Raw genomic sequence first — 11089 nt, 5'->3', positions numbered from 1 at the left:
GTTTTTTACTGGAAACCTACTTTTCGATCTCCTCCTAGACCGTGCGACCAATCTTTTTGAAACTTGGTAAGTATCATCTCTAGACCGACTTGACAAATGTAATAATTAAATAATTTTAATCAGATAAAAGATGCGTAAATTACGCACAAACAAGTTTTGTAGCTAGCTGCCAAACACAAACTTCAGCATATGTTGGCCTATTGAATTGCATCAGAGTAAAACTTGGTACTATTGTTCAACATCTTTGATACTGTATTTCAAATTTGGTGAAGATCGACCATTAGGGGGCACTATAATCAACAGAAGCGTTTCGCTAATAATAATAATTCCAATAATTAAATGGAACATTTGCAAATGCAATTTCTCTGCTGTAGTGATAGCTATCAACAAGAAACTTGTGATTCTTGTTCTTCAAGCTTATCAAAGCCTCTGTACCTCTCTGTATAACTCAATCAATGTTAATGGGAAATTTGCCAAGGCAATGTCCTACAGACATTGAAGCTCACACCTCACAATATTTGCGCCCTGAGTATCACTTTTGGGTACGCCAGGGAGGCTTACCTCGTCATAACTGCTTGCAGTTTTAGTTCTACATGCAATTGTAGTTTATTTGCCATGCTGGAAGCCAGGATCTGCACCAGAGATACTCAAACGTTAGCTTTCTAGTAAGTTAGTTAAAATTGCTTAGGCGAGGAAAAAACAATCGCCAATCATCTCTTCAATGGTGAGTTGCCTTACTATGTCATGGCAGGCGTATTGCTCAGTTCAGTTTAGAGTTTGTAGTTGTTTGTATGAGCGGTTCTCAAGAAAGCTGCAAGCAGCAATACCCATGTACCCAAGCAATTGGCCCAAAGGTGCCTGTAGTGAGATCAAAAATTATGGGACTGACTTAAAATTAGCAGGGAACAGTACCTAAGCTTTTAGACACCCTAACACTTGTGAATCAGGTGAAAATTATTTACTGAGGATAGTTTAACTGCAGCAGAGGACTCCAAGGCCAAGACCTTCAAAGGACAATGCTGAAGCAAATACTGGCAGTGTACACAGCAGGAGGGTTGTTCATTGGTTTTGGCCTCTTGGTCACTCTCAGTGCCCCCAAAGCACCTTCAGTTCTGAACTCTGCCAGATGCTTGGACCCCGGATTTAAGAGATGGGGACTCGCGTTTAAGAATCAGCACTTCAGACTTGACTTGAGAAATTTCCTCTAAAGGACTTCAGACTTGACTTGGACTTAAGATGCAGGATTGTGAACAATCTTTATTTTTTGCAAACGTCTGAAGAGCTCTATGTTATTCCCTTCCCTGCGTAACCTCTGACCTACCTATGTAACCCGTAACGTTTCTGCTGCGCTTGGCCACACGTTATAGAGGACAACAAACATGTTGAACGCTCCGGCAGCTTCTGTGCCGTTCATAAGGCGCTTTGGCTTCAAAAACTTCAACAACAAGGCCCAAACAAAAGAAGTGCTGCATGCTAAATGTGTGGTATCAAGATAAAGGATCCTGGCCCAACCACATCTTATTTTATCCGGCACCTGCAATTGGCCATCTAACACTAGCTTGCTTCTTTCTTTAGCTATGACCTACGGAGGGTAACTGACTGTCGTTTGTTAGAAGTCAAGAAAAGATGAATGCGCATTTGTTTGCCAAACTTGTGGTAGTAAGTTCCCGTAATCATTTACGTCCCGCTGGCTGCACTGCTTTGAATTCCTTTTATATATATATATATATATCTGCAGTGTTCTAAGCAGACTGAATGGAACGCAGCAGGTGATAGAACATTTGTAATAACCACAAGAGATGTGAGACTTCACCTCTATCTCAAAGACTTGAGACTTGACTTGGGCTCTAGCTCAGAGACTTGTGAGCATCTCTGCCGGATATATGCTTGCATCTCTAGTTGGCAATTCTTTTTTTTCTGATTGACACTAAACTGGACTAGACTGTTACACTTATCCCTGTCATTATATCTGCATGCCATTTATGCAGACACGTGTAAAATGTCTTCTAAGTGTTTTCTTGTGAAGTTGCCAAGAGCGCTAAACTTCCAGGAGTATCAGGAACAAAAGCACTGACTTGTGTACTGGAAGAGGGATGAGAGACCCAGTTGGGGACATCAATAATTCTTGCAAATGCCCAGGCAGGATGACAAATAGGAGATGAATATGTGGCAGATAGATGACACAAAAGCATGCGGTGCTGTGACTGATGTTGCTACTTAAATTTTGCGTGTTCATAATTAGGTGATTTATGGTGGTCATTGTAGATTCACTGCCAGACCCCTTCTAGTTCATGTCCATTCTGCTGCCTTGCCAACGCATTAACATCATTTTCCCATTTATCAGCACGGCTCATTCTTTCAACGACCGTACTTTTAATAAGGTTTTATATGGATTAGCTGGTACTTATATACATAAAACTCCAAAGGACTGACTACACTGTCCCAGGCACCCAGGTGGAAATATCAGTTTTCTTGAATGATTTTAGGTAAGGCGTCAGAGATAGCAGCTTCCTCTAAACCTTGATGTCAAGACACTAGTGATTGCTGTGAGTGACTAGAAAATACTGACTAAAGATCTACTCAGGTTTGTATGGACGGGATTAACGTGCAAATTTGCCATGTCAGTTTCATTTTTCGGTTCTATGATAATATTATTCTCATGCGACTCTGCCTCTCTGTGGGGTCACGTTTTTGTTGGGCAAGGTTTTTTGCCTTCTACTCCCCTTCCTGGCTTTTTCTCCTGGCCAAGCATTATGGATGCTGTTTTGGCAATTATGAATTCGTTTTGACAGTATTTTGGCTGCAAATTCAGGAGGCTCGTCTTGCTACACATTATGGAGACCCATTGCAGAAAGATCAAGCTCAAATCCATCAGAAGAGGAAAATCTTGAAGGATGATGAGATAGATGACATGCCGGCTCAAAGAGGCTTGCAGAGCCTTGACTCCATATCCAGGGATAATGTCAGCACATTTTAATAAAAATGTACTTTGTACGTTTCTATGGTAATGCACCGCATGTCATATTCAGTCCCATTCATTTTCTCTATAAGAATTTTGACCCGCCTTAATTTGTAAACCATCCATGGTAGCCTGACTATAAGCGCAGAGGTTGTGAAATGAAAGTATCTGCTACTGTAGAAGCTAGAAGTCTGTATGAAATCAAGAAAAACATGTTCAATTTGCAATCTTATAAAGAAAAACTACACTGCCCACAGTCCTTAACAGTGACGTCTCTGATTGGTGGAACTCGCTGTTACCATGGAAATTTTTAGACAGTGCTGCTGTTCTAGCAAGCAGTTGACCAAACCTGCTGAGAGGCTGAGGGCTTGTGATTGGTGACAAATCTCAATAATATTGGCATTGTGAAATACAAAACATTTTCGAAAAAGGGCATTTAAAATAAATATTTATATCAATAAATAACAAACAACTAAATTATACTTTTAACTATAACATTTCATAATACCTAGTTCTACTTCATGTATATATTTTACTCTATTATCTGATTTATTACTTCCAAAATACGTACCAAACATTTTACAAAAAAACTGTTTTTTTTAAGAAAGCCGTGTTGGGCTGACACTGCTGGTTTATCATCATAAAAACCTAAATGCCGCAGGAGAAAATGTCTGTTCCAACAACAAAAACCAAAACGCATATTCATGAAATTACCTATCAGACATAATGGCACATCTTGTCAATTGGTTGCCATAGGAACAAGAAGCTTGAGGCGGCTTTTACTTCCCCACAGTCAGGTCTGACTTTATGGCAAATGACAGGTCAATCAGTTAGTACCAAATGACAAGGTTTTATAAAAAGCAGGGTTGTAACAGACTACAGTCTCAACATACATGAGGGTTGCTACTCATATACTGGATAACTCTCCATCACGAATACTTGCTTCCCTAAAAAAGGAAATCTATAAACAAGAGTGTTTTGTCAACTTTCTTAACAACTAATCTGTGCGTGGAGAGTAGGATGGAGGGTTGGAGGAGACAGAAGAAAGGGGAAGTGGTGTGTGAGCAGCAAGTGGGGAGTGGTACCTCGCCCAGAATTCCCCCCAGCAGAGTCCACATGGCCTGGCCTTCACTCCGCAGCTCTCCATTCACATTCAGCAGCTCTTCCAGGAACTCACAAAGCTGCATGAGGGGAGAGGACACCACACACACACAAAATTAAGCATATATATGTTACATAAATTCCTAATCATTTTACACTGTTAAAAGGTCTAGTAGTACCTACTTCCTTCCCTACCTACCTACCTATCCAATTTTCAAAGATTCTTGTAACCTGCAGTTAGCTAGGATATGTAAGGAAATGGTAAAATGGTATATGTTAAAAGCAGCAAAAATCAGAAACATTAAATAAACATCCAGCCATAAAAACGTTTAGCCCTACGCACTTCGCAACATTTGCTTACGTTAGGACATCGAGCTGATTGGTGTGCGAGTTGGCTACACTATGGCAAGCAAGTTTTTGTTCACTCAGCACAATGTAGTACAATTTAATTGAATACAATGGCTCAAGAAAGTTCTCATATAGAGCACATTACTCTATATTTACAGAAATGTTTAAAATATCCCTTATTTACAAAGGAAAATAGTTTGCCAACGTTGCCAGTGGGCAAAATGTTACATCAGTCCTCAGCATGAGGAGTTTGTCTTTGCCATCTGCACCTCTTTCTGTTAAAAATAAATGAAATGTCTTTGTTTGTTGCAATTTTTTTCTGCTGCACAGAACCATGAGTCTTGAACCAGAACTGTGGCTTCTGTGTAACATTACCCTAATTATTACAAAAGTAGGTGTGATTTCTAAATTGGGATGTCCCTCTGGTTTAGGGTTGGGTACCGAAACCCGGTGCTAATACGGCACCAGTGCCTTAATGACCGTTATCTACTGGACCGGCTCTCTCTGATGCTCTGAAACAGACTGAGGAAACAGAAGCATCGCTGCACATGATGCAAGTTAACACTTCCCTTGACAGCAGGTAGCGTTAGCCTATTATCTATTACACTAGAAATTTACAGAACAACATATATATATGATTCACATTAACATTTTCAAGATTGGCTAGGTTAACAGATGATTTAAACATTGTGATTATTAACAGAACATATGAACATGTTAGACAAATATATATACAGGCAACATTTAAGGTCAGTATTTGAGGGCTAAAATCACAAAATGCCCTCAGACCTCATAGGATTAAGGCCCGTTTTTCTACTAATATCTTTTTTCAACTAACACAAAGAGTGTTGTCCTCGATATGTCGCAGCCTTTTGCAATGTGTTTGCACCAGTTGAAAATGCGATGAAGATTATAAAAAAAAAACAACATCATAACCATACTATAACCCAGCCTTATAAATATTACAATGCCAGCAGTTGTGCCATTTATGTAGCAGGTGAACCTTTTATCATTTTGCAGTGTAAGTGTAAGTTCAACACTTATGATCTCTGTAAGAGTTGCGCCTTGTGCCACAAAGTAAACCTTGTTCTGGGCTCTGCTAACATAAATCAGTCAAAGCCAGACTTGTAATGGCATTCTTCCACTGGCATTTTCTCCAAGGCCAAAGTCATGTAAGAGCAGCTCAAGCAGAGCAATTAGCAACACACACTCCATTAATAACGCTTAACACGCACGGCAGAGGAGTGGACGCAACATTAACTCTTGTGACTTTTACTCTGCCGCTCTATTCCCTTCCTCATGTTGACAGATGGCGCGGCTGCCTCGACAGAGGTCACATGTTTGAGGAGAGATGAGAGATAGGCTCACACAGGATTACGTTTTTTTATCATGTAAAAAAGCACGGTAAAGCCATATCCATAGTGGTGAAACATTGTCGATAAGAAACGGAGGGAACAAATGAGGTAGGGTGGCCTACGGTACAGTATCTCCTGTAAAACTACATTACACTTAACATTCAGATTGGTTGCATTTTGTTTGACATTTCCTGATGTTAAACTCAGAATTTAAGTTATTGTACTGGGCCCAAAAAACATCCAAAACACATTATCTAAAGATATCGCTACTCTAGATGGCATTGCCCTGGCCTCCAGCTCCACCGTGAGGAATCTTAAAGCTATCTTTGATCAGAATACGCTCTTTAATTACCACATAAAACTAACGTCTAAGGACCGCCTGTTTTCACCTGCGCAACATTGCAAAAAGTGGGCCCATCCTGTCTCAAAAAGATGCAGAAAAATGAGTCCATGCATTTGTTACTTTTAGCCTTGACTATTGTAATTTCTTTTTATCAGGTAGTTTCAATAAATGCCTTCAAATTCTCCAGTTGTCCCTAAATGCTGTGATGCATTTACTGACAATAACTAGGAAAGAGATTGTATTTCTCCCATATTAGCTTCTCAGCTCTGGCTCTCTATAACATCCCGGATTGAATTTAAAATCCTTCTGACCTACAAAGCTCTTAATGGTCAGGCACCATCAAATCTTAAAGAGCTCATAGTGCCCTACTAACCCACTAGATTACTGCGTCCACAGAATGTAGAGTTATGTACTAATGAAGAATGGGAACCACAGCCTTCAACTATCAGGCTCCGCTCCTGTGGAACCAGCTTCCAGTTTCAGATCAGGAGGCAGACACCGCCTCCACATTTAAGAGTAAGCTTAAGAAGTTTTCCCAGTCATCAGTGTGTTTACATGCAGTTTAGAAAAAAAACTTTTATATTCTGGTTAAGGCAATACGTTGATTTCTCAAACGGATGTAACCATTCTACCCCGGTTAAAATCTGAGTTCTAATAACCCAGTTAACAGACCTAAAGAACTACTTCAGTAACGGGGTATTTCTGCATGTATACACCTTAATCGGGGTATAATCTGGTTAAGTGTCTCCATATGCATCTAGAGAATACACTGTGCTTTCCTATGTTGTGACAAGTGTGTGTGTGAATGAAAGATGAAGTTGTTAAATTTGGCTAATTTAGTGGCCGTTCTTTGTAACTTATTATGTCAACTGGAAGAAAAAGCAAATTGTGCGTTGACAGAGCGCCATCTATTGTACAGGAAGTAGAGTTACTACTAACCTGGTTACTGCTAAGCATGTAAACACACTAACTTCCCCTCTCCTCCCCTCTCTCTCTCCATCTGTATGCATCCATGTCTCAATACTAGAACCAACAAGCATTTTAAGGGTATCATAACCACAGCACCTGACATTTGTTTGCGCTGCTGGACCATTAACGCGCCATCAGTTTTTACCTCCATGACATCATCTTGGATCTCTACAACCAATAAGATATATAATATATAAGATTTGAGTTGGCTTTTATTGTTTAAAAAAAAAGTTATGGCTGACTACAAGGGCAAGCACAAATTAGACTGGTTTGAATGTTTGTGGGCTTGAAGGTCTATAATTAACTTTTCATGTTGATGGTGAAATGTGTGAGAGGCATCATTATACACTGTGGCTTCAACTTACATCCTCACCATCTGCGTTTCCAATTTCTCCGTCTCCAAAGCGTTCGTATGCATGGGTAAGAGTTAATCTACTGGTGGGCACATTCTGCCGGAAAGTTAGATTTTATAGATCACACTTTTGCATGGGAAGTGGCGTTCACCTCTTTCAAGCCCCGTTTTGTGCGTGCGCAATGGTTATGAATAAGACCCCAAGTGCCTCATGTATAAAAGTTGCGTACGGTTTTCACAGACACTTTGTAATGTATAAAACTATAACTTGACATGAGATTGTGTGGACCGTCCGCAAAGTCATTTCTGGCTCTAACGTGGCAAATTCTAACTGAAAAGTGCCGAAAATCAAACATTACAAAATAATGTTTCCAGTTTATTTACTGGCATATGTCTGTACCGTTGTCTATGGAAAAACATAATTATATCCATTGATATTCCATAAAAGTTTGATCATTTATGTGGATAATGTTACACGTCTTTCACACATTAATAATTCAATTCCCAGGCTACTTAACCTCTGAAACGGGAAATTAATGAAAAATCCATTTAGGAAATATTTTCAGTCATCCTCCGTATTTCCCATGGATGAAATATCTTACTCACAGTGCAACAAAAAGATTGGCACGGAAAATGCAGGAGTATCTGTAAGTCTGTAGTTGCAGAGGCTCAAACATCCACGGTGTACAGGAGGTGGGACGCACGGATCCATCTTCCCAGGAACAAACCCTGATTGATCCTGTGGATGACTTGTAGGCTATGTAAGTGAACAAGGTGGACCCGGTCCACCAAACACTGGGCAATCTTGGCTGTCTTGATTCTGCACGTATCTCTGTTACTGTGGTCCTATTTACTAGTTTATTATTTCATCCATGTGTGGCGCAGCGGATCCGTGTCACCTGCTATGGAGACGCTGGCACCACTAACCTCTCCTCCTCTGAGTCGTAACCTTATCGCCAGGGGACTATAGTCCAATACAAAAACTAACTAAGTGCATTGAACAAATGAATGGCTGGATGTGCCAGAACTTTCTGAAATTGAATGGGAAAACTGATGTGGTTGTTTTTGGAGCAAAAGAGGAGCGATTAAAACTCTGCGCTGAGCTTCAAACACCAATGTTAAAAACAACAGTCAAAGCCAGAAATCTTGGTGTAGTCATGGACTCAGAAGTGAATTTTAACAGTCACATTAAGACAATTACAAAATCAGCCTAATATCACTTTAAGAATATATCAAGGGTTAAAGGACTTATGTGTCAACAGGATTTGGAAAAACTTGTCCATGCTTTTATCTTCATTATACTTGACTACTGTAACAGTGTCTTTACAGGTCTCCCTAAAATATCAATCAGACAGCTGCAGCTGATTCAGAACGCTACTGCTCGAGTCCTCACTAACACCAAGAGACTGGATCACATCACTCCAGTTCTAAAGTCTTTACACTGGCTTCCTGTACCTAAAATAATTGATTTCAAAAGTATTTTTGCTAGTTTATAAATTACTAAACGGTTTAGGGCCAAAATACATTTCTGATCTACTACTAAACTATGACTCCCCCCGACCTCTCAAGTCATCTTGGACAGGTCTGCTTTCTGTCCGCAGAATCAGAACCAAACAGGGGGAAGCAGCTATAAGTTTCTATGCTCCTCATATCAGGAACAAACTCCCAGAAAGCTGCAGATCCGCTGCTACTCTCAGTTCTTTTAAATCAAGGCTGAAGACCTTTTTAATGTTGCCTTTCTTTAAATGATGTTCATTTCTTTAATGTTTAATTTCTTATCCTGCACTGTAACTTTTATTCGTGTTTTATCGTTTGTTTTGTTTTTTGTTTTTTAACGGTTTACAGTTGCGTTTTATCTGTTTTTATTTTTTAATTGTTTTTTTTAACTGTTTTTGTGTAAAGCGCTTTGAATTGCCCTGTTGCTGAAATGTGCTGTACACATAAAGCTGCTTTGCCTTGCCTTGAGTTGGATCTCACTTGCGCTGGACTCAGTTTTACTAAGTCTACTAACAGAAAATAAATGGCATTGCATCAGTGAGTTCAAACGGTTTATTGTACGTAATTTGGACTGACGCTGAGATGCTTGTTGTTCTGTATCTGCTGTGGCGCTGGCACTATTGGCTCGATTTCCACTTTGACATTAGACTTTTATTTCTATTTCTGCCATGATTTGTTGAATTCACTGCCCGGGCACCATTTGGAACTATGGGCATTTTCTTTTATTGCCTATCCAAGATGACAAACCTTCAAACAGAACATTTTCTTGGCAATCAGCACCTCCAACGTCACAAGAAGATTTTTCTCTCTTCTGCAGCGGGATTACTCGTAATTACTGGACAAAGAATGATGTCGGGGGCGCATTAATAGTCAATTCCATATTAATTTATGGGAGGAGGGTTGGTGGGTCGTTCACATGTGCTCAATTTCACATATAAAAGGAAAGGTGTGCAGGACCAGGACCGGGTTTATACGTTAATATTTCTGTGCGTAGGTATATTTCAAGTTTTGGCTGTATGTCATCTTCTGATGTGGTAACTACGATATCTTTTATACATGAGGCCCCAGGTGTTTTTTCCTCTGTGGTGATAATTCTTGTTCGCATAGTCGTGTAGCATAGTTGTTATGAGGATACTTATTTTAAAGTATATATGATATAATGACCCATTTTCTGTGGACTGGACTGTGCTGCTCACCTTGTTGTACTCCACGTGCAGTTTTTCTTGCTCGCTCTCCAGCTTGTCTTTTAAGTTCTTCTGTTCAGAGATGTTGTCCTGGATCTGGATCATTCGCATGTTTCGCTCTGAATATCAATGGGACAAAAATCAATAGCACGATCACAATCTATACACAGGAAAAAAAGCACATGAGAGAGTGTACTGATGGCAGATAGGGTCTGTACTGCAGTCTAATGGAGTGTGCTCTCAAGGTTACTGGCATGGCTTCTCACGCATCTGGCATCACAATCATTTATTTGGGGAGAAAATGCCTTTACACAGCATCTACAAAATAATGTAACCTGTACAACAGGTAAAAGATATACAGCAAGATTTTTTCCTGCCATATTGAGTCTTAGGTGCAGCACCCGAGTCATGTTTGCAACAGCTAAGCTTTTGAATGAATGTGAAATGCAGCGATTAAAGCACCAAAATCAGCGAAAAAGGCTTAAAAGTAACTAAGACTAGACTTTTCTCAGATCTAATGATTGTAGTTGGACTTCTTTAGCTTTAAGTCATCCAACAACCAAAATGTCAAATTAAATTATTTTTTTTCCATTTCAAGACCCTCCCCCAAAAAACCCGCCAAGTATGCGCACCTAAGTCTTCCACAAACCTATGGTAAACACTGTACAGTATGGAGATAAATACAAAAACCTTTTTAGCTTTGGGGAAATTACAATCATGATACCAGACTTCCTTCCTGCGCTTTAGATCTAAAAAATAAGATTAGAAAAGATTAGAAGTTTCCTAAAATGTCATTGATGCTTTAACTGCATATCTATAAATGGAAGTGCATGGAGCACAAGACAACCACAAGAGCAAACGTACAGATAAGCATCCCGTTTTAAGCCCAATGCTCATCTTTTGGCAGCTGTAAAGGAGAATAGAGGAGGCAAAGAAAACAGTGCTGCTTGTGTCCCTGCTGCTTTTTAAATACAAGCTCGA

General features: G+C 39.8%; 1 protein-coding gene across 1 annotated transcript in view; it reads right to left on the bottom strand.

Annotated features, from left to right (window-relative positions):
- Positions 1–11089, bottom strand: part of phf14 (PHD finger protein 14) — a 102839-nt gene that overhangs the window by 62909 nt on the left and 28841 nt on the right. Inside the window, exons 11-13 of the mRNA XM_034892756.1 lie at positions 10121–10227; positions 4045–4140; positions 2996–2999 (exon numbers count right to left, since the gene is read on the bottom strand). Of these exons, the coding sequence (XP_034748647.1) occupies positions 2996–2999; positions 4045–4140; positions 10121–10227 (207 nt within the window). The remainder of the gene's footprint in view (positions 1–2995; positions 3000–4044; positions 4141–10120; positions 10228–11089) is intronic.

This window comes from Etheostoma cragini, chromosome 14, assembly GCF_013103735.1.
Source record: "Etheostoma cragini isolate CJK2018 chromosome 14, CSU_Ecrag_1.0, whole genome shotgun sequence".
NCBI classification, from domain to species: domain Eukaryota; kingdom Metazoa; phylum Chordata; class Actinopteri; order Perciformes; family Percidae; genus Etheostoma; species Etheostoma cragini.
This window is presented reverse-complemented; position numbering and strand designations above follow the sequence as displayed.